Genomic DNA, 24,994 nt, shown 5'->3' with positions numbered 1-24,994 from the left:
CATTAAATAAAGTTTGTGTCCTATCTCCGGCACTGATTTTAAATGCCAAGTAAAGATTTTCGGTACTTATGTATTATCTGGACATCCATGTTAAATGCACCCCATTTTTTCATACCCCTACTATCCAACTACGCATGGAGTTGATTTTATATAGTGTGGCGAGCGCAGCGAGCCACCGTGCCCGAAGCGTGGTGAGCACAGCGAGCCCTGCGAGGGGACGCGGTCTCATAAGAAAAACGGGAGTCCAGATATTACATAAGTACCGTTTTAGCAAAAACAAAAGTATGGTTTCCGGAATAATTTGGATAATGGATACTCAACCTGTACTATTTCCCATGATTTTTGCAGTATACATGCTACTATTGAGTGAAAAAAATCAGACATCATGGCCTGGTCTACCACTGCTATGCAGATGTGGTCAGGTACTAAACAACCCAATTACAATCCTAAATGGCTGTCTAACCAAGAGTGGATAAGTGCCAGTGCGGCTGAATAAAACAGAGGTCCTTACGATAGGTCAAAGGACTAGACTGCAGCATAGCCAACCAACCGGACTTACACTATGGCGTTCAGAACTAAAAAAACATCTGCAGAATCTTGAACCTGGATGGTGGGTTAACACTTAAAGTAAAGTAAAGTAATCATTCTGTTATTATCAGAGAGCACATATAATAAATTATTTGAATGTCAATTAAAAGATTAACAATTAATTCATACATAAAACATATATAATCCACACATCCCTTTTTTCAAAATAAATAAACATCAGTAATAAATTACCAGGTTTCTGGGAACAATAAACAGCTTATACTCAATATCCCCTTCAAAATGCACAGTATAGAAATAGCTCACTGCAGGTAGTGCCAGGCTCAAGCAGATCACCATGTGATGGTAGCCGATGACACAATCCCCAGCTGGGATCCAGCTCATTTGTATAGATCCAGATCACGCCTTCTGGTTTACCTCACAGTCTGATATGCTCGAATTTGTAAGCAGGAAGGGAGGACCAACGTGACTGCAAAGACACTCCTTAGCTGTGATGTGATGTGATGTGTTTAACATCCCAACGGTAGGGATGCTGCCAGCACTCATAATACTGACAATACTGATACCGGCATCCTGACTACCACCAGGAAACTGGAAATGGAATCATGGCATTAATGGAGATGGCCAGTGGCATATCTATAATGGTTGCAGTGTGCATGGTGCACATGGGCCCCTCAGTCCCAGCAGGGCACACACCAAGCAAACTGCGTACATTTTTGTAATACTTACAGTACCCTCCAAAGTCCAGTGGTGACAAGCAGGAGAGCTGGTGAAATCTTCGCAAAAAATGGCGTGGCTGACATTTTTTCGGAGATTCACACATGTGCAGTAGAGTTTGAGCGCTCTAGTGCTCAGAACCTATTGCTCCCATCGCTGCTCCTGGCAGAGAAGAAGGGGCTGTGCCGGGCCAGAGGCAGCCTGTGTGCAGCCTCCTCTTTTATGCCAGAGCTAGAATCCCAACTACCGGGATGTGGAACGGGGAAAGGGGTAGGTGGTTAGATTTAGGGAGGTATTCCGGGATTGGCCTCCTGATACTGGAAACTGTTTAGAAGCAATCGTTTTGTGGCTTACCGGGAGGGCGGAGGCAGATAGCCAGAAGCAGCAGGAGGGCAGGCAATTGCGGAGAAGGGGATGCATGACTAGAAGACCTTGCAGGCAGTGGCCGGCAGACGGCAATGGGGGCGACCTGTGCCTGTACAGAGAGACCTTTAACATGCACATTTCAATCCTGAAATCCCAGGATTGGAGACTCCAATCTTTTCTGCAATTTGGCAAGTCTGCTGACCCCGCCACCCGCTAGCGCTCCTTCACAGTGCTAAACTACACAGAAGGACACTGGCAGTGATCCCTGCTGCCCCCTCTCCCCAAACCCGCCGTCGAAAAGCATTCCCTCCACCCCCCCTTCCCACCTGCGGATTGAATTAGAGCAATTACATGTGGTTAAAAACCACATACTATAGCTCCTGCAATTTGATAGATAGTATGTGCAGCACATACTATCTATCGATGCGACATTCACCGGCGGACCTGCACATAACGTCAAATGGTCCCTAAAATACGCATACAATCATTTGATTTATCAAACAGATGTGGTCAAAATCAAATGATTGCATGCAATATCTCAAAAGTGTATTGGCCGCATTAATTTTGAGTCGTTATGCCAAGCTGCAGTAAAGATAACCTTGGGTGTCACTCCCAAATACAGAATAAATGGTACTTGTATCCTAGCACGGTGCCCATCGTATGCCATCGCATACCACTAATTAAGGGATGCGATGGGATGCGATGGGACCTGATTTTCGGTCCTAAGACCTGCACTGTACAATTTTAATTTTGCGTCGCATTTCATGCCATTACAATGGAATGCGATGCGATTTTTTATTGTACAGGCACCCTGATGGGTGATTACTATGTTAAATGCACCCCCATTGTTAACGCCACCCCCACTATCAACGCCAACCTCCAGCACGGTATGCGTCCTCTGACCTTTTCATACCCCCACTATACACGTCGGCGTGGAGTTGATTCTATACAGTGTGGCCACTGAGCCCAAAGCGTACTGAGCCCTGCGAGGGGACGCGTAAAACTAAGCAAATAGCTCGCGGGGACGCAGATTACTTCACATGTATTCCGCAGCCCCTCACGGGGCTCGCTGCGCTCACCACGCTTCGGGCTCGACTCCACGCCGACGTGGATAGTGGGGTTATGAAAAGGTCAGGGGACGCGTACCGCCGACGCTCGCCACGCTTCAGGTTGGCGTTGATAGTGGGGGTGGCGTTAACAATGTGGGGGCATTTAGCATAGTAATCACCCATCAGGGTGCCTGTACAATTAAAAAATCGGGTCTGATCGCATTGCATCGCATGCGATGTGATCAAAATGATGGCATAAGATGAAAATCGTGGGCGCCGTGCTAGGAAACAAGTACCAATAAACATATATAGAAGAAGTAACTGCGCTAAGAATAAGGTGTAACAAAGTTCTCAGGTATGCATTTTTATTAATAAAAATCTATATTCTACAAAACATAAAGCATAACATAAACAATTGTAGTTGGCAAAAAAACATAGTCCATCACAGCATAATATATTCACCCATTGGTCAGTATGATCTGTCGATGGTTTGTGTCCGTTCCTATGATGCCTTACTTGTTAAACAGTCCCCAGGGAACAGTGAGGGGTGTACTCTTTACATGCGGCTTTATGGAGATGCACTCCTCCTGTGTTTTTGTAACCTGCAGTAGTTTAGTAGAAGAGTCAACTAAAGAAGGTTTGGAGTACTTGTCCCAAGCAAGGACGGGAGTAAAGATGTTCTTTTCAGAGGCTGGTCTGGTCACTTTTTGGGGTGATGACCTTGATAAAGCGAAATGTGTCAGTGGTTTTTAAAGCTGACACCCCACAAGCTCCATCCAGAGACACTCTATCACCCCTAAAAGTGACTGGACCAGCCTCTGTAAACACCATCTTTACTTCGTCCTTGCTTGGGACAAGCACTCCAGACATTCTTTAGTGGACTCTCCTACGGAACCACTGTGAAAAATTCCTGAATCGGAGCTGGTGCTGGACAGAGGCTGAGGGGAAGGAATCAGAAGATCTCTTCTATTAGTATATTTCCATAGGCTTAAAGCAGTTTGCATCTGAAGTTGACTTAAACAAGTGTGGCCACACTCTGGAAAGTTTTGCTTTTCAGAGTTTGGTACATAGACATCAAATTGTAGCATAGTTACCAACATTTGTATTCTCCTCTCTGGGAAAAGCCTGCAGAGGAGACTCTAACAAGAACTTTGGATGGTCGGGACCGGACTCTAACATAATCAATCCCCATCCACACTTTAAGAAAATGCTGCAATTTGCAGGTCTGTGAGACGTTGTGGAGCTAAAATTATGTGAATTGCATCATTTTAGCTCCGCCCCCTCCCCACTGGCAACGCAAATGCTGGTGGTCATCTTTCCATCCTGCCCAATTCACTAGGGTGCAGGCAGGTTGCAGGAGATCTTCCTACTCTTTCAGGAGAGGAGGGGAGTATGAATTGTAGTCTCCATTTAAATAATGCACCTTATTCAGATGCATTTGAACGCATGGAGGACCGATGTTGAGCATCTGCACATGCGCAGGCGCATTCTGCGCATGTGCAGAGGCAGAGTGCCTGCACCCACGGCAAACATTCAGTTTGCCGGTGCATGCACCCTACACAGTGGGCAGGGGTGCGCCAGCCAAACCCATTAGCATATGGGAACACCCATGAAACGCCAATGAGGCTGTGATGGACATGCAGGGGTGGGCAGTGGATGTCAGCTGCCCGCCCTGTCCTTGCACAGTGCGCCGCAGTTTAGAGTCACTATAGAGGTGTCTCTGAACTGCGAGCGCTGGAGAAATCATTCGATGGTCAGCGACCATCGAATGATTCCTCCCCACCGTTGAATGGATGATTATGTAAATCATCCATTCACAGCAGTGCAGGGGATCCTGCGTGCAAGTGGGGGGGGGGGGGACAGCACTGCGGGCAACGGGTGGCGTCTGATGGACTCCCAAGGCTCCAAAATTCACAGCCTTGCGAGTCAATCAGAATAAGGACCAATAGGTATTGCAATCTCAAGCACTAATTAGTCTTCTGCAGGATGTTTCTGTGAAATCTCCAGCATTATGCCGGCTATACACTAGAGCAGTGGTTCTCAAACTCAGTCCTCAGTACCCCACACAGTTCAGGTTTTCCAGGTCACCCAACAAGTGCCATTACTGACTGACACATTTTAAAAGATCCACAGGTGGAGCTAATTATTTCACTTGATTCTGTGAGGAAACCTGCCAAACCTACAAAACTATATGGGGTCCCGTGGACCGACTTCGAGAACCTGTGCATTAAAGCAGGGGTTCCCAAACTGTGCGCGTAGGCTCCCTGGGGTGCCTCGGGACACTTGCAGGGGTTGGTTGTCCAGGACCAATTCAAATTATTTATGGTCAATTATTTCTGGACAAAACCAGTGCTGGTGGCTGCCAATCCTAAAATGTGTACAATCAGAACCAAATACTGCCCTATACCACATAACTGAACCTAAAGGTACACACGGGGGGGCGATTTTGTGTAATATCGCTGGAAATATGGTCGCTAAGCGACCATATTGCCCACGATGGGAGTGTGCACCGGCGATATATCGCCGGGTGCGCGCTCCCATTTTTACCCCTGTAGTGATCGCTGGTCGCAGGAACATGCTCCTGCGACCAGCTGATTACCACTGCCGGGCTCCCCCCGGCAGTTTCTTTTTCATCAGCGACCATCTCTGGTCGCTGATGAAAAGGAGAAACTGAGCAATATATCTTCCCCGTGTGTACGGGGCTTAAGAAGTACATATAAACACAAAGTACTTAATTTGATATATATTTTTTGGGGCCATGGGGTGCCTTGGAAAAATTCTGATACTCTAGGGTGCCGTGATTAGAAAAAGATTGGGAACCCCTGTACTAGAGTATAGAATAACTTTCATCCAACAATCCAACTGGTTGGTTGGTGGACTGAAAATCTAGTACTGGATGGAAGAAAATGTCGAATGCCCTTAAACAGATCTGATTGCAGTACAAATTTGTTCACAAAATGGGCAAAACCATGTGCACTGCAGGTGGGGCAGATGTAACATGTGCAGAGAGAGTTAAATTTGGGTGGGGTGTGTTGAAACTGAAAACTAAATTATACCCCTTTTACACCGCCGAAAAATCCGGGTCAGCGGCGGGTCAGACCCGGATCTTCGGCGGTGTAAATGGGGGGTATCCGTGTCCATTTACACGGGTCCTCTACCCAGGTCCTGACCTGGGTAGAACCAGGATGGGACCCGTGTAAATGGCGGTGTAAATGGTCCCGCTGCGGGTCCAGGCACCCGCAGCGGGTCCACAGCGTGCAGCGCTGGGGAAGCTGTCCCCAGGTGCTGCGGGAGGAGGGGGGTCCCTGCGGCTACTGAGGAGAGATGGGGTACCTGTCAGCGGCCAGCCTGACACGGCGCTGCCACTGCTGTATCTCCCCCCGGCGGCCGGTCCTTGCGGCGGATGGACAGTCAGTGTCGGCGGTCCCTCTGGCGCAGGGGAAATAGTACAGCAGCGGCAGCGCCGGCAATCATAGTGTCAGGCTGACAGGTACCCCCTCTCCCCTCAGCAGCCGCAGGGACCCCCCTCCTCCTCACAGCACCCGGGGACAGCTTCCCCCCCCCTACCCCCACAGCACCCGGGGACAGCTTCTCCCCTCTACCCTCACAGCACCCGGGGACAGCTTCCCCCTCTACCCTCACAGCACCCGGGGACAGCTTCCCCCCTCTACCCCCACAGCACCCGGGGACAGCTTCCCCCCTCTACCCTCACAGCACCCGGGGACAGCTTCCCCCCTCTACCCCCACAGCACCCGGGGACAGCTTCCCCCCTCTACCCTCACAGCACCCGGGGACAGCTTCCCCCCTCTACCCCCTCCAAGCTATATAGATAGATCTATATAGATCTATATAGATATATCTATATATCTATATAGATCTATATATCTATATAGATCTATATATCTATATAGATATATCTATAAATCTATATATATATATATATCTATATAGATATATATCTATATAGATATATCTATATAGATATGTATATAGATATATATATCTATATATCTATATATATATCTATATATATATATATATATAGATATATATAGATATATATATCTATATATATATACTGTATATATATATATATATATATCAACAAGGAAAGGCAGGGCTGACCCAGGTTCAGTGTAAATGGTGCAGACCCAGGTCGAAGTGCTGTGTAAATGCAGTATAAAGCAGGGTCAGACCCTGGAAACTCCAGCGTTCATAGACCAGGGTCGGACCAGGGTTTTTGGTGTAAAAGGGGTATTAGAGTAAAAATAATGCAGCCAGTATTTACCCTGCACAGAAACAAAATAACTCACACAAATCTAACTCTATACATGTTACATCTGCCCCATCTGCAGTGCACATGGCTTTGCGCATTTTGAGAACAAATTTGTACTGCAATCAGATCTGAATAAGGGCCAAATTGTTTCAATCAAACAGATTCAACTACGGCACCTTGTCTGACTGATAGCATTACATCAGACCAACTTTCCTCCAACCATCCAACTAGTTGGTTGGTTGGACTGAAAATCTGGTACGGTATGGGGGCAAATGCCAATAAGCAATTTGCTCACAAACTCAGGAGAATGGACAAAAACATTCAGTTAAATTGTTTAAATCAAATAGGTCCAACTACAGTACATTGTCTGAGTGACAGTGTTGTCCATTTTCCGATTTGAGAAACAAATGACTTAATTACAAATTACATTTGCTCCTGTTCCAGTGATGGCTAACCTTGACACTCCAGCTGTTGTTGAACTACACTTCCCAGCATTCTCTGCAGTTTTGCTATTTAGTCATGCTAAAAATGATGTAGGGCATGCTGGGATTTGTAGCTCAACAACAGCTGAAGTGTCAACATTAGCCATCACTGTCCTATTCAGTATAGGGTTACCACCTAGTCCCTTTAATTCCGGACACATGTTAATTACACAGGTTCTGTGGCAGTTTAAAATCAGGTGAAGTGGAGTCTTGAAGTCAGCAAGCCACAGAACCTGTGTAATTAATATGTGTCCGGAATTAAAGGGACTAGGTGGTAACCCTAATTCAGTACCAGGTTTTCATTCCAACTAGTTGGATGGAATAAACACATCAGAACAACTTTCCATCCAACTAGTTGCTTGGATGGAATAAAACTATGATAGTGGATGGGAGCAAAGGACAATCAGTAATATGTTCACAAACCCAGAAAAATGGACGAAAACATTCAGTCAAATTATCATTGTATTATTGCCTGTGCGTGTGTATTTGTATTGCATTATTATTCTGCAGAACTTTGATCACTTTCACTTTTATCATTAAGTCTCTTTTCCATTACCATTTTTGGATAATATTTAGTAGAGCTGGTAACATGGAATAGTGAACTGCAAAAGCCAAGTAAATTAGTATATAGTTTAAAATGCCACAAGAAATGTATTTTCTAAATGGAACAGCTATGTAACTTGTTATATTTATCCATTAAATTATACGTGAACCTTTCCCTCCATCAGCTACTCTTCTTATAACACCTGATCGGAGTGCAAAGTGCATACTAGCAGGTGTGACAAATCAGGGTGTGGGTATTTTACAAGTCGTCCACTCTTGGCCTTCACCCAGGCCTAGGAAACCTGTTCCTCCTCCAGTTTCAGGTTACAACAGAAAAAAAAAAAAAACAGTGAGGAAGTTCAACCTGATTTATTGCATTGTAGGGAGGCGGTGATCAGGGTAGGTTATAAAGCAAGCTGAGGATTCATGTTCCCAAACACGTCTCTCTGTCCTTTTTTTAAAAGCCTGTGAGTGTAAGAAACAGCAACAAGGTGAGAGCCAGTGATGATTATACGCTTTTAAACAGTTTTAAAAAGAAGCAAAAACCGATAAATGCACCTGTCCTTCAGCAGTGAAATATTTACAATAATCTCCATTGATCTATTTTGGATATATTGCATCAGAAGCAACATTCTCTTCTCTTAAAGCTGTGGATAATTGTACAGTATACACAATATAAGGTATTAAGGCAAATGTGTCTACAAATTATTTTTCTCTTCTTATATTGGCTGTTTTGCTTACCTTATCTGTAGGGTGGTTGTGAAGACTGATTGATTGTGTGTGATGATGTATTATATATATATATATATTTAGCTGAAGGAGTTATTTTAAAGTGATGTAAACATGATTGGTTTAATTTGAATATTCTTATTGTTGTAATATCTTACAAGCTCTATTGTATAACCGCCCATAGCACTAATGTGAACCTTATTATATTTAATGGAGTTTAAAATCTAGTAAATCCTACACCTTTTTTAGTTGATCCTATAATTGTATTGACACACTAAAATGATATGTCTCACTGGCAAGCACGGCGGTGTGCGTAATTTTTGGCCAACATGGTGTAGTTGCACTACAGCTGCTATGATTGCAGAAATCCATTGCATGGGGTCCTTTTAAGTTAACAACATTCCTATCCTATTTGGTGTAAACCGGTTGTGATGGCAACAGTGGAAACTTCCTGCCCCAGGAAACCACACTGCAGAAGATGCTGTATGGTCCATTACACTTGACATATTGTAACAGGAGTGTGTTTGTTGTAATGTGTACCATGTAATTGGAGATTATTGTAGCAGGCATGCATCCCAGCTGTTCTATATTCAGGAATGTAAAGATTGAAGATAATGATCTAGGCAATTAAAGTAAACCTTTGAGAGAAATTTTATAGCATACTGCATGTACAGTTGTAAAAAAGTGTATCAAGTCTGAGCTGTTCATATTACAAATTGAAAATTGATTGCTAGAGAATGACCGGACTGTACATTTAAGTAACCAGACACAATTTGCATTGGAGCGCAGGGGTGCCCCAATCCTGGGATTATCTTCCATATTATATGGGAATTTAACTTTTCATTTAATCATAGTTGCTGACTTCTGGGCTGCTCTCTCCAGGAGAACAGTCAGGTTGGCTCAGCTTAGGGGTGGTGCAGGGGGAGGGATGTATGTAAAGAGGGCGGGGTGGAGGTGTAACCACAAAAATGAGGCAATTCAGTGGACTTGGTGGCCACAATTGGGTCATTGTAGCCACCCGCTTGTAGGATTTTCAATGTTGAGGTTACTGACATTGTAAGGCAGGGCGCTTGGCTACATAATGTCTAGATCACTTACAAATTAAGCACACATCACTCTGTGTACATTGCATAGGGTTGGTGATGTGCGGTGCCGCATGTCCACAACGCATGCTCAGATCTTTAGCACATGCAGTCAAGATCTAGAAATATGTGCTTAAGAACACTGATAAGCATAGATCGCCCATACACACGTGTATGGGCAATCCAGCCACCGGGAAGCTCAAGGGAAATTGCCTAGCTTACATCCCGCAACATGTAGGCTAAGCAGAAATCACCCTGTGTGTATGCCCCCTTAGCATTGCCCTGTCTTGTTTGTGTAGGATACATATTTTTGTATACAGTACATGCTCATAAAGACAGTATGCTTGCTTTTTGTTTACCTATGCCTGAAAAGGGCAGTACAGGTATTATTTAAGTATCAATTACCAGTTTCTTATATAGCGCAGCATATTCCGTTGCGCATTACAATAGAACGATGGAGGGATGACGTGGACACATGTAGGCAGGATACGGTAGAGGCATGGTCATGTAAATATGACACGACATGGACATTGATAGGGATATACCTGTGATGAGGCATTTACATTGGCTAGATGGCTGCTTGATGTAAATATTCTAGATGATGACAACAAGCTGCATATTGTCTGTACATTGGGCTCCAAATGATGATACTGACAATAGGGTCATGGCTATATTAGATTAAGTCATTAAATTATAGTTTGTCTATTCACTTTACAATGTGTCCTTTTCATAAAGAATGTTGCGGTAAAGATTTTTTTTTTAGATGGTGGTGGTAGTAGTAGTAAGTTTATTTATAAGGCGCTACAAAGTGTCCACAGCGCCGTACATAGCAAACAAAAAAACAAATTACAAGGTAATGTACAGGGTTTGTTGATAAAATACAGCATAAATAGGGGTACAGCTGGTAGAACTAAAATCAGCATCAGTTCAGAAGTAGGTGTAATGTGTACCATGTAATTGGAGATTATTGTAGCAGGCATGCATCCCAATGGTAAACTTATTGCTTTAATTAATCATCATTCTACTTTTTGTAGTTTACTGCCTTAACATATTTGTACTCAACATAATATATTAAAGCATGTTTTGATTGATTATTTTTAATCCTTGTTATTTGTAGTTATATTATGCTAATCCTTTTCATGTGTGCCAATTTGGCTGTGATACAAGAGAGTAGCCTCCCCAGTCCCAGCCATTGACCTCCCAGTAAGTCACTGGTACTGCCCACCTCAAATGAGTGCAAAGATACTGTACACCTAATTCTTGTGTATCCAATGCTTTTACTGTATCAGGCATGCATAAATATGAGTACATTTGTTGTGTGCCTGGTGTAAGGTGTACATTTTGAGGAGCTTGCTTTGCAAGATGCTTCTCGCTGGAAAGACACAAGAATGCATCTTTTATTTTGCACGCCATAGACACGTATGTATCCACCTCTGAATGGGCCCCTTTATTATAATTTGGACTGTTTTTAACAAAACTGCCTTTAAACACCTGTCTGACTTGCATAACATGTCAGCGGTTTTAGGGAATCTGGATGATCCAGTTGTATTGAATGCCAGTGTTGGTGAACTTTAAAGCTGGCTGACAGTCTAAGTGTAAAGTATTGTTCGTCTACAGTGAACTCTTAAAATGTCCATATTTAGAAACACAGATCAGCATTACTGAATTCACCACACCAAAATAGTTGAATAAAATTGAGGATATGGCTAACATATAGATGGATATAGCTCTAATTAAATATTCTCATTTTTAAAAACTGTTCAAATATATCATTTATATATTCAGCCATCCTTAAATATAGGGGGGTATTCAATGTTGGGTCACGGCTGTCGAGCTGGCCCGACAGCTGTGACCCTGTCCGGTTCTCGGTCTGCTCAACTGAAAAATCGCAGGCGGGATTCAATGTCCCACAAGGCCGCGGGACAAGAAGGGGGCGTGGCTGCGAGAAGTGCCCAAGAATCGGCGAGCTGCGGACGGGAGCTTGTCAATTCCAAGCTGTTCTCGGCAGTCTTGTTCTGCGAGATCCCATGTTCAATGCTGTCGAGGAAGACAGCATTGAGTAGGGCCCCGCAGCCATCTCCCCCGTCAGGAGATGGCTGCGGGAGATTGAATTTCCCCCATAGTCTCTCACCTTAAATATAGTCTCGCATCATATTAACCATTTGAGAGCCAACATCTGAGAGATATAGAAAAATCTCTCAGCTTGGTATTACCCTGGTGCCCTCCAGGTAGACCTCACCTACACCTTGACAAATGGGCGATTAATCCCCAAAACATTGGCTTTTTTGCTTAATACAAAGTTTTGTTTGAAAAATCCCGTTTGAGTGCCGTCTTTTGTTCTGACTTATACATATACATATACATTTCCTATGTAAGATAATCCCTACAGGTCATTATAATTAATTATATAATTTCCTTGCCAATTTTCGCACCTTTCTTGAAAAATTCACTTTGCAATCAAAGGGTTAATAATTTTACCCGAAAAGTGCTGAAATGCTGAAAATGCGTGGATTAGTGGCTAATTCGCCAATCTAGGTATTTCTTGCTACTGCCAAAATTGGCCCTCCATTTGAATAGTGCTTTTACCCCATAGTCTATTTAGCCAGAATGGGTCTAGCAGACTGCAGAGACCTCAAACGTTTTGTGTACGAATATAAATCCTTAGTCCTTTATGAGGCGAAGAATTGTGGAAAACTTGCATTCAATGCAAATCTTATGAATAATTTTCTTCTGGTTTGAACTTCATTTGAACTTTTTATTTTTCATTTTATTTTTTATTACTTTTATTCACAGCCCAAGAACAACTTGGTACCCATTAATGATCGCTAGAAATCTCAACTGACCATTTTTATTTGAAATTGATAAACAAAAATGACAAACATTTTTTTTAATCTTTAATAAATTCACAATACTGTATTAGGTTATTTAACTTCATTAAAATATATTTTTATTGAGGTTTTTTTTTTGAAGTTGATAAAGGAGTTCAAGCATTAGTGCCAAGTCATATTGAATCCATTGTTTTTCAACTATTTCATTTTTTCTTTTTTATTTCTTTAATAATGATTCTATATGTATAGAAGAGTATCGGCAAAAGTGATATACCGTAACTGGAAAGTATTATACAAAATTCTTTGCATATATTATGCAATAATACTTCTAAGAATATTGTTTAAAGTAGTAGCAAAACAACAGGGACTGGCAGAACTTATGTAATGTCCCATCCCATGTATGTACTATAGTTATGTCATATCATGTATTAAGAAAAAAAAAAAAGCCCCACAAATGTTTTAGACCGTTTATGATCCATATTTTGCACACTTGCACTGCATTCCTTGAACAAATATTATTTCTTGGAAGAATGAATCATAAACTGTCTAAAAAATTTTTGTGGGGATTTTTTTTTCTTTCAGAAAAAGAAACCAAAAGCAATAGAAAACAACAACTTCATCTTACAATAAGTGTTCCAGGGCATACACACAGCGATTAAAGCCCCATTTCTGACTAGATTGCTTACAAATGAAGCATGAATTGTGTCATGTGTATGGCCTCTAGTGACAGCGATGTGTGGTCCTGCATGTCACTATTGCCTGACTAGATATATACTGCATGCAAATTATTTGTGATGAACAGTGGGCGCTTAGATAAAATGGAGGTTTAATTTAACATAAAATAAAATAACAAGACATATGACATGCAAAAATGTGGACTGACATCTTACCCCAAAGGGGCAATTGGAGCCTGCAGGATGTTAGTGGAGGCAGTCCAACAATCAGGATGTGGTCCCTGTCAGGCTCCAATTGCATGCACTGTCCCAGAAATGTGTCACAGGTATCAGTCACCAGCATGACGCATTTTGAGTCCTGCTGGCTCCTCCTCAACAGCAGTGTGACTGACCCTGCTGGAGAATCCATATTTTATTATCATACAAGTGAGTCACGTGAGACTTCCGCTACCAGAAGTTGCAGTCTGTGACTTCCGGTTTCGGGAAAATGGCTTTGTGTCCATCACAAATACTTTACCTCCAAAACTCATCTATATGGTTAAGGGAAACCATACATCTGTTGGACTAAAAGGCAGGTACGAATATCCAAATCTACCAACTATATACTGCATGCAGTTTACATCTAGTGATCACCAGTGTTCTCTCTCCAGAGACCACTGGCCATGACAGATCATTCAGCACACATCACTGGTGCAGCACTGAGTGATCTGTGCAGAGTGATCCGTGCTTAACTGCATCGCTAAGCACAGATGCTCAGTCGCCCATGTGTATGGGGCATCTCTTGATTTAACAAATAAGGTAACTTTAGGAAAGTTGTTGCACAGAAGGTTTTGTCATGTGTGTGGGTTTTCTCGTGTGTGGGTTTCTTGCAGGTGGCTTCCTCCCACAATCCAAAAACATAGCAGTACTGTAGATTAATTGGCTTCTGACATAGAAATGAACCTGTGTGTGTGCGCCTGTGTGTATGTCACAACATGTGTGCTTTCCAAAAATAACCAATGACAACAAATTATCACAATTATCAGGTTTTCTCCCTGGTTGTAATAACTTGTAATTTAATACTTTTCAGTCTTTATTAAACATAATAAGTATAATTGTAGACTTGGAGGAATAAAGTTACTGTGTACAGTAGCTCAAGTGTCGAAAACCTGTGGCACCCTAGCTGCTGTAGAATTACACATCCCAGAATCCTCTTCTGAAGATTAAGCATGCTCTAGCAGCAAACCTTTGTCAAGCTGGGATGTGTAGTGCCACAGCCACTGGTGTAGCTCATGCAAAAGGGTAAACTTAATAGGAAATAGTATCGGAATGTTTGATCATTAAAATTCATGTAAAGCGCAAAGGAATATGCTGCACTATATATGAAACGGTAAACAAATAATAAATTAAGATGTCAAAGTCAGTGAAACAATTTTGTCCTCCATGATTTTACAGTGCCAAACATCACAGTATCAGAATAGACTGTAAAAGCCATACATACTGTAGGTCAGTGGTGGCCAACCCGTGGCTCTTGAGCCTCATGCGGCTCTCCCCCTTGTAAAGTGAGGCTCCTGCTGCCTGCTGCCCACCGTCCATCCCAGACCCCCCTGCTGCCGGTTCCCTGAATCCCTTCTCCTTCTGAGGGGAGGAGAGCACACATCGCGCATCTCTCCTGCCCCTTACTGTGCATCCTTGTGACTTGGCCGTCCGCCAATCGGAGCTCGCGGGCCAGCAGCCAATCAGGAGCCGGCCAGCGAGCTTTGATTGGTGGACAGCCCAGTCACAGGGAAGTGAGGGGGAAGGAGACGTGCAATGTGTTGTGCTCTTCTCCCATCAGTGACATGACAACAACGGTGAGTGCTGCTGCTGGCAAATTTGCACTGTGGGGGCATAGCAGTTTGTGGCACTGTGGGGGCATACCAGGTTTCTGGCACCATAGGGGCATACCCGGCACCGTGTGGTGCATAACTGGCACCGTGGGGGGCATATGTGTATCTGGCACTATTGGGGACATATGTATATATGGCACTGCACTATTGGAGGCATATTTGTATCACACCTACCCAAGGGGTCAAAATAAACTACGCCCCTTTTTTTGGCGCATGCCCCTTTGGCTCGTGCATGATGTCGGCTCTTTAGCTTGACTACCGATATTTTGGGCTCTTTACCTCTGACCGGTTGGCCACCCCTGCTGTAGGTGGTAGGATTATAAAAGCTCCTAAATGAGACCAGATGTATTACCTATACCAAGCTATCAGATTGTATTACTTTGTAGAATTTAATCAAGAATTCTGATTGGTTGCTGTGGACAACAAAAAATTTATCCGTTTTAGACATACAGTAGGAGCAAGTTTCATCTTTGCTCCTTTGGGCATGGCTAGCCATGGCTATTCTATTGTTCTCAGATGCAATACAATACGTATTGCTGCTGAGAACAATAGAATAGCCATGGCTAGCCATGGCCAAAGGAGCAAAGATGAAACTTGCTCCTACTGTACTTGCTGACTTATTAAAATTCCTCTCCGGGAGAAGGCCGGAGAGTAGTGAAAGGGGGGTGGGAAGAGGCTACGTTGTGGGGGCGGGGCTGATGCCACTAAGCCCCGCCCCCATGACCGGCAGCCGCGTCAATTTGCAAGTCTGTGGATTGTGGGCGGGGCTAAAATGACGCAAAATGCAGCGATCGCGTTATTTTAGCCCCGCCCCCTCCACGCAGACCCGCAAAATTCGGAGCTTTAAACCAGGGGGGAGCCGGGACTGTAGGGAAAATTTGGGAGACTTGCCCATCTTACCGGGGGGGCGGGAGGGTAGGCAAGTCTGGTTTTATAAGCTTTAGTAAATCTACCCCATAATGAGTAAACCAGGTTAAAGTCAGTCTGTCTGGCTTCGGCACATGTAGTCAGACTGGGGTAGGCTGTAGATCTACAGTCAGAGGCGTAGGGAGGGTGGAGCCAGTGGAGCACATGCTAGGGGTGCCAAAGAGGTGCAGAGTGCGCTCCCCTCCCCCCAATGAACCCCGGGCCGGGAGTCGGGACTCGCTTAGTCATCCCAGCCGCCCTGTGCCTGCATCTGTGTGCTGCCCTGCCTGGCGCCTGCAGGGCTGTCACTACCCACTCTCACTGCTCCGGGCACCGTGGCACCTAGCTACACCACTGTCTACAGTGTCTAGATACAGTCAATAGGTCTACCCCCAAAAGGTTGACATGCAATAGATAAACTGGGTCAAAATGTTGAGTTTTTCATGTGTGTGTTTTTTTTCTTTTTTAACTGGCTTGTTCTTAATTCACCATCCATGTTGGCATAGAGGGAGAATATAATAGTGTGCCGAGCATAGCGTACCACTGAGCCCAAAGCATAGCGAGCGCAGGGAGTCCTGAGAGGGTATGCTTTAAACTTATTGGGGTCCATATCGACATTGAGTCCCAAATATGTGTAAACCTCATGTCTACTTTTTCATGTGTCTATCTTTTCATGTCGATTCTATTGCATGTCGACTTTTTGGGGAAGACCTATTGACTGTCTATCTACTAATCCACAGCCCACAGACTTCTGGACATCGGTTAGAGATCATGTAACTGGTCCTCTAGCAGACTTGCAATGTATAGTGAAAAAACAGCACAAAAAGCAGCGCTACCAATTAAAGATGAGTGAATCAGATATCAAAAAGTAACAACAATTTATTAAAAACAATAATTAAAAATACATATATAGCAGCATTAATTATCCCATAGCATATGCATCACAAGTGGGCACAAATGAAGTGTGTGCACATAAACATTTGAAATAATGGCAATAAAAGGTGACCAGATCTCACGTGTCGGTATTCTACCCCGTCCGGGGTGGAGGATTAAAGTCCCGCACTGTCCACACTAGGTAGTCCCATATGAATTGGCGGAGTCCAGAGTAACGGCGATTTGTATTCCTGTGGGCTCACCGAGGGAGTGGCTGTTGTTATATGAGCCTACCTTCAACCTCGTGGCCAGATATCCAGGTAACGTCCAAGTTGGTGATGAATTAAGCCGTGGACTTCCAGGTGTTGTTTGGGAAAGATGGTGGTCAGGTAATTGAGCAGGAACCTCCAAAGTGTAGGTTGAGATCTTGGTATCAAGGGGGGGGCCAACGCGCTTCGCTGTCCAAACGTCAGCTTTGTCAAGGCATGACTTGACAAAGCTGACGTTTGGACAGCGAAACGCGTTGCCCCCCCCCCTTGATACCAAGATCTCAACCTACACTTTGGAGGTTCCTGCTCAATTACCTGACCACCATCTTTCCCAAACAACACCTGGAAGTCCACGGCTTAATTCATCACCAACTTGGACGTTACCTGGATATCTGGCCACGAGGTTGAAGGTAGGCTCATATAACAACAGCCACTCCCTCGGTGAGCCCACAGGAATACAAATCGCCGTTACTCTGGACTCCGCCAATTCATATGGGACTACCTAGTGTGGACAGTGCGGGACTTTAATCCTCCACCCCGGACGGGGTAGAATACCGACACGTGAGATCTGGTCACCTTTTATTGCCATTATTTCAAATGTTTATGTGCACACACTTCATTTGTGCCCACTTGTGATGCATATGCTATGGGATAATTAATGCTGCTATATATGTATTTTTAATTATTGTTTTTAATAAATTGTTGTTACTTTTTGATATCTGATTCACTCATCTTTAATTGGTAGCGCTGCTTTTTGTGCTGTTTTTTCTATATATTTTTGGGGACTGACCCTCCCCATTCAAGCAGCTGCTTCAGATTGAGGTCACAACACTTTAAGCGCTCCTATGAGTATACACACTAGTGTCTACTCAAATTCTTTGTTTGCAATGTATAGTAACTGCAATTTCCTGGCTTGTTTTTGGCTACAGAGAGAAGCTTTATACTGTATGTGTCATTTTCATGCATAAGTCGGGGGGTCTTGAGCAAACTTTCGTAAAATAATAATCTGCAAAAATACAGAAGTGAATGTATGTTAACTTTATTAGTTGTGAATTAATAGGAAATTAGTTTGTCATTCACTCATAAGGTGCCCATACACTAAACGATTCACATGCAATTTGGGCTCTTTTCATGCGATTACGGCGATCATTTAAATTTAAAAACATCCAAATTGCAAGTGATGAACAGAATGTCCGATGCGATGTGCTCAGCGCACTGGAGCCTGCGAGTCGCACGGCCTGCAGAACCAATCTGTTGGATTGAAGGCCTGGCTGGGATCACATGCAATATATCGTATGTAAAAGGACTGTGCGGAAGGTCCTGGGAGACTCGAGGGGGGATTTGAGGGCAACTTCTCTGCGGGTGACTTCTTCTTTTTTGTTATTATGACATTACTATGGGGTAACGCTGTATGTGGAGCTCTGTTTTCTGGCTAGAAGTACCTACTAAAGGTGTATTATATGTGTTCCACTTACCATGCTGATTGGCTGCATACTATTGTTAAGTTACAATCAGGCAGATGGGTAGGACAGTTTATCTATGGAGACAAGTTTGACATAATAGCAAACAGAACTAGGTCCATAGAGCATTAAGGGCGTGGTCACTCTGCCTGCACTGTGACCAAGCCTACACATAACCTGCAAGCTGCTCAACCGTGAAACATGCCTCCGATACAAATACTGCAAAGTAGTAAGTAGAACATTATTTGCATATTTAGTTACTATGCATAGTATTACTGTCATTTGGTATCACTTCATATCAGAAACTAAAATAAATATTTTGATGGAACAACTGTTTTTTTATATCACTAATCCCCAATATAGTAGGATACATACATAACTTTTGCCATGTAACATATCTCTGATCACGTGCCGTGACATGTGTTGTCTCATGTTTATGCAGATGAAGCTGTTGCTCCCCTTCCTTCTGATCTTGTCATGCACACAGTGTCAAGGGAATCGAATGAAGTGCAAAGACCCCTCTGAGGAACATTTAAGGCAGAAACTTCTGCGCCAGGAGCCAGGTTTTCCCCTTGACATCATGCAAGACAGCATCATTGATGTGAAGAAGAAGAAGTGCCCTACCAGTATCAATGCCACCTCAGAGCTAAAGCAAGACAGGAGTATATCTCCATGGTCCTTCAGGTGAGAGTGCTCTGATATCTGGTATATGTAGATATATGGAAATGTATTACAATTCTTTATTTACTGTAGGATGGGGCAGAGAGCACAATGTACCATACAGAGATAGGGAGAAGCGAACCGCACAATGCAGAAAATACATATGGGGTTGCAAAGGCCCCACCGCAAAAGAATATACAGAAGTGAGGGAAAGTACAGTGCAGGACACAAGGTGTATTTTTTTATTTAGTGCACACAAAGCTGTGGAATTATTTTAGTGGGTTGGATTATTTTGCCCTCCATGCCCCAGTTTGATAATGCCCCTAATATTTATTGTTGTTCCCCCTTGGGGTGGAAGGGCCGCTTGAGCCTGTGTATAAAATACACAGAGCATAGGTCACATGATTATCAATATTGCTCTGCAGGGTTGCTCATGGATGTTTACAAAACATCGGTGGTGGTTTACCTGATGGTACATAGTTTTGCTATTCTGGGCTCTGACTGGCAAGCAGATTACCTATTCCAACGCACAGGGATGACTATTGATGGTTGAGAAACCCTAAGAACTTGATGTTATATGTGAGAATTAACTCTGTGTTCATCATATGTTAGGGTATACATACAATTGCTATTAACATTTTTATTATTACTTAACAAGTACAACAACACATGGCATGACACTTGACGCAGCGCATATTTATCAGTCCTCCATGTTTTTATTTCCCAAGCTACTGTCTGCCCTGAGCACAACAAAGTACTAGTCTATTGTAATTATTTTGCATTAGTGGTAGGAATAAGATGCATATTTTGTGAAAAGTGTGTGGCAAGATGCGTATCGCAGGTGTAAGCAAGGGTTCTGATTGATAGCTGAATACATTGTAAACATAAAGCACCCTGGGTTTAGCCTAAAGGTCAATGATGTGCACTTGTACCTAAATATTTCTTTTAAGTTTATAGGAAAACTTAGGCATTTATTAGATTCTATTTATGTTCTTAGAGGCCTTAACCCTTTTAGTGCCAACATCTGTGAGATTCGTACCACATCTGCTAAAATACCAACATCTCTATGCAAGATGCATATAGTATGAGTGCCAACAGCTCTGAGAGATGCAAAATATCGACTAAAGGTGCCCATAGACGGTCCGATGCGGTGGGTCCGTTTTGTACTTTGAGATGCGCGCTCCCACGGCATCTCATCGTACAGTACAAAAAGTATGTGTTTTCATCGCATCGCATCGCATTGCATGCGCAAGGCATGCGATGCGTGCTATTTAAGTACAAAACGGATCCGATAAACAGACCGTGTGTGGACACCTTAAGAATACCATATATAGAAATTCAAATAAAACTGCTGTGTAAAAAACAAAAACAAAAATATTTATTATATAAGGTAAACATTACAGGTCATTATGATGAATAAAATGTTTGCTTGGCAAGTTTCACACCAATTTTGACAAATTCATGGCACTCAAAGGGTTAAACCAGATACACACTATAAGATTTATATTTCCAATCTTGCTGGTCTGAACAAATATCTGGTAATGTTTACAAATTACAATCCACCATTTGCTCTCAAAAGCTGGAAAATGGACAAAAACAGTCATCTGCATAAATTGATTTAACCAATTTTGTCTGAATACCCATTTTTGTCTGTTTTCCCATGTTCGTGAGCAAAAAGTCAATTGTCTTTTGCTCCCAGAAATGACCATATTTTCATTACAACCAGTGAAATTGGAAAGATAATCTTGTAGCGTGTATCCAGCTTTACAAATAGATGACCTGCCAGATTGAACAAACACCCGAAGTAAAAGAAATAGCCACCAGTTTTTGGTTTTTTTTGTTACCAATTTACTGCAGCATAATGCTTGGAAACAATTAAAACAAATTACCAAGGAATGACTTCTGTAAATATTGTTTGTATGGTCATGGCTGAACCACCAGTAGACCAAAAGTCACAGTGGTTATTTCAAGTAAACATGGAGTTTTGCCTAATGTGATTAATAGTAGTGAAACTGTCATGCCAATCTTATGAATTTATTTTATAGAATTCATATACAGTAACAGATTAAAAAATGATGTGATGTGTTATGTTCATCTACATTTAGAGGTAACACCCTATATCCAATTTACCTGTCAGTCCATAATTCTTAAATCTTATACTGTAATTGTTTTATTCATTAAGTGGTAGGTCCGGTATCTGTATATTATGACGTTTATATAGAATGCCTATTGACAATGGGTTAAAACAATGTGAAAGGTTGTGACTGAAGTAGCTACAATAAAATTAGTCCATTGTAAGACTGAGTAAACGATTCAGAAGACGTGCATTGTTTAAAGTAAAAAGGTTAAGAATGATTCAGAACCCTTTTCTGTGCGCTCCCTTTTGCACATACCTGTATCTGCTGTGTGTAATTGAAAATGTACATGGAATTTATTGCTGCAATACTAGAATGTTGAAAGATTTAAGACTAGAGAGAGATAACTGCGTGGTTTGGCTGTATAAAAAGTTGTCAGACATGTATTGGATGTGTTAAGGTTCTGACAGAGAAACAAGAAAGACCGTCTGTCTATATTATTCCATAGGCAACCTATATCTATGTAATACATAGTATGTATTATGTATCATAGTACATAGTATCATAGTACATAGTGGCCCTTATTCAGATCTGATTGCAGTACAAATTTGTTCTCAAAATGGGCAAAACCATGTGCACTGCAGGTGGGGCAGATGTAAAATGTATATAGAGAGTTAGATTTGTGTGAGTTATTTTGTTTCTGTGCAGGGTAAATAATGGCTGCATTGTTTTTACAATGCAATTTAGATTTCAGTTTCAACACACCCCACTCAAATCTAACTCTCTCTATACATTTTACATCTGCCTCACCTGCAGTGAACATGGTTTTGCCCATTTTGAGAACAAATTTGTCCTGCAATCAGATCTGAATAAGGGCCAGTATGTATCCTTACCAAGATAGTGCCTGCTGCTGACAGTAGGAATGCTCCATAATCAGAGTTTGACTAATGTTGACCAGATTACATCATTCAACCTAATTGCTAGTAATTTTGCCAGAAATATGCTGAGTAAAACTGCCCAGATCTGGCCAATGAACTAAAGCAAGATCTAGGAATGAACAAATACGTGCAACCAGGGCCGGATTAACCCTCTGTTATATAAATTCAAATAAAAAATGTGCAAAAAACATTGTTTCCTATATAAGATAAACATTACAGGTCCTAATGATGAATAAAAATGTTTACTTGGCAATTTTCACACCTATTTTGACAAATTCTCTTGACCCTCAAAGGGTTACTGGCCTAATTGGCCTGGATCTGCAAATGTTCAAGGGCCTATCATGAGAAGTGGAGAAGGTGATGCCAATGTCATGCAGGATCCATACACCCCAGTGTCTCCCTCCAGACATTGCTTAAATGTGTAAAATAGGAATTCAATATTAATACTTATGATTCATGGCCAACCATGTGGCCAGCTGGTGTCTGTCTGATGGTCATCATGCTGTCATGATGGTGGGCCTATTTTTTTTTTATGTAAGGCCTGGAGCTGCAACTCCACCCACCCCATTGTTAATCTGGCCCTGAGTGTAACCAAGACCTTTCAACACTTTCTGGTATTTCTAATACGACCATTTTGTATGCTCTACTGTATGTACTCTGTCAGGGTAATTACTTCATTGACAAATATAATTTCTTTATTTGTTGCTAGAAATATGTTGATAAATACAGCTTAATTGCTTGAAACCCTGAAGTAGTAAAAGTCTGATAAATAGATCATCCTCTATGAATGCCTCTTAAGAAACATACCAGAACATTTGAAAGCCTTGAAAGCTACATACAATAACTGACCTTCTGACTCAATGTCTTTTGTATTTATTTTTAGAATCAATGAAGATTTGCACAGATACCCCCAGAAGATTCCTGAAGCCTACTGTCTGTGCAAAGGCTGTGTTACCTCCAAGGAGAGCTCTATGGTCAGTGAACCATTCTTCAAATTGGTCCCAGTTCTACACAAAACCTCCAAATGCAAGAAGGGCAGATTTGTGTACAAGCTACAGTACATAAAGATCGCCCATTTCTGTGTCTGCCGATTCCACTGAACCGTTTTTGAAAGGACCGGGTTAACGGTTCTTCCTAACTCCACAACAGTTGTGCAGTAGAGATTCTTGCATGAAGGAATTGGCTTTCTCACTGTAGTTGTCATCATTGCTCATAGTAATCTGTTAATTGTGGATATGGTGCCACATGTTTATAAATGGATTATAATTGCCTCCTTTTCATTCCATGTTCTACCATGTTCCTTTAGTCAAAGTTTACTCTCGAGAAAAAGCTTTACTGAATAAATGTTTGTAAACTGGTGATATAACTTTCATTGGGGAAACACTTTAAAGCTTGCAAACAAAATCCATTACAGTTTAACTTTAACACACTGCTTTCATATAATATATAAGGGCCACATTACGTCGGTTCTAATAGAACATGGGAACTTGAAGATATTAGTTTAGAAGTCATGTTAATGCCACCAGTGAAGTAGTAGTGTTTAGTTTGGTTAGAGAGCCTAGCCCGCTCTTCTTACAAACCCCATTTTGTATTAAGGATTCTGTATGTATTCGTTCTTTGCATGATCCCATAATTAGGTGATCCAGTCAGACTAGAAGTGGCTTGGTAATGTAACAGGCTGTAGAGCATTTACGCGGTAGATACTGGTTTATTACAGAGATTAAATAGCATTTACGTTAAATAATATGGGGGGGGGGTTCTAAAATGGATAACAAGAGCTATTAACATTTAAATACAAGTTGAAAGACTACTTGGTTAATCTAGGTGCATCACTGTTTAGATATTTTCAGGACACCATTTATAAGTTGTATTTGTGTGTGTACATATATGCAGTGATGTACCGGGTAAGTGAGATTTTTTTTTTTTTATTCTTTGAAAAACGGTCTCTCTCCTATTGGAGACCTTGAACTTGGACGCAAATACTGTATCTGGATCGGAGTACCAGCTGATTGGATTCAGGTTTCCAGATGGACTTTTAGAGCTAAACCTCTTCTTTTGCCTCAAACTAAGAGTACTATCGGAATATATGGACAATTGTCGTTTTTGTGTCTATGCATGGTTCACTGCACTGCTGTATAAAGTTAAGAGTATACCTTGTTTTTTATGCTTTATAATGTAGAATTTATATGTTTTAATAATAAAATGAAGAATGACTGGATGTCAAGTGCAATAAATCATGCAACTCTATCCGCTATCCACTTCTACAACTGGTTTGCCTACTTTCTCTATTTCTGATGTCTTACACTGGACACTTCTGGCCTCACCATGTGGAATATTGGCAATATACAGTAACTTTAGTGGGTGTGAATTTATATTTTGAGGCGCAATAATTGATTCTGTAGCTATTATAGTTCTTTGTGTAAGATGGTGTAATTTAGAAGCTGAAATGTTTTGTACATTCAGTGGAAAAATAGATTGTTATACACATCAAACTATTAAAGTCTTGTGCTTCCGGTAACATGGCAAGTGATTTATTATTATTATTATTATTATTATTATTATTATTATTATAAGCTGCGCCCAGGCATCAAAGTTTCCTGACATCGCCAGCATTTCTACTCCATCCCTTTAGAAGCTGGACAAATTTATACCA

The 24,994-nt window shown here is 42.1% G+C and overlaps 1 protein-coding gene across 3 annotated transcripts; it reads left to right on the top strand.

Moving 5' to 3' along the window:
* The first annotated feature begins 8,242 nt into the window (after positions 1 to 8,242).
* LOC146008415 (interleukin-17D-like) lies at positions 8,243 to 24,559 on the top strand. 3 transcript variants are annotated; one of them, XM_083147675.1, is made up of 3 exons: positions 8,243 to 8,378; positions 19,111 to 19,352; positions 23,225 to 24,559. In XM_083147675.1, the coding sequence occupies exons 2-3, from the start codon at positions 19,111 to 19,113 to the stop codon at positions 23,439 to 23,441; spliced, it is 459 nt and encodes a 152-aa protein (XP_083003801.1). In that variant the 5' UTR covers positions 8,243 to 8,378; the 3' UTR covers positions 23,442 to 24,559. The 3 variants fall into 3 exon arrangements, with proteins under 3 accessions (XP_083003801.1, XP_083003800.1, XP_083003802.1); XM_083147674.1 differs by having other exon boundaries at positions 8,254 to 8,470; XM_083147676.1 differs by lacking the exon at positions 8,243 to 8,378 and adding an exon at positions 8,521 to 8,659.
* Positions 24,560 to 24,994: the final 435 nt, after the last annotated feature.

This window comes from Crinia signifera, chromosome 6, assembly GCF_055691185.1.
Source record: "Crinia signifera chromosome 6, ASM5569118v1, whole genome shotgun sequence".
NCBI classification, from domain to species: domain Eukaryota; kingdom Metazoa; phylum Chordata; class Amphibia; order Anura; family Myobatrachidae; genus Crinia; species Crinia signifera.
The sequence above is the reverse complement of the archived record's forward strand: the minus strand, read 5'-3'. Positions and strand labels throughout refer to the sequence as shown.

Excerpts from the sequence above, each read along its gene's own strand:
- LOC146008415 (XM_083147675.1), top strand. The coding sequence starts at position 19,111 with ATGAAGCTGTTGCTCCCCTTCCTTCTGATCTTGTCATGCACACAGTGT. Across the intron at positions 19,353-23,224 it reads ATATCTCCATGGTCCTTCAG|AATCAATGAAGATTTGCACA; the intron begins GTGAGAGTGCTC and ends ATTTATTTTTAG.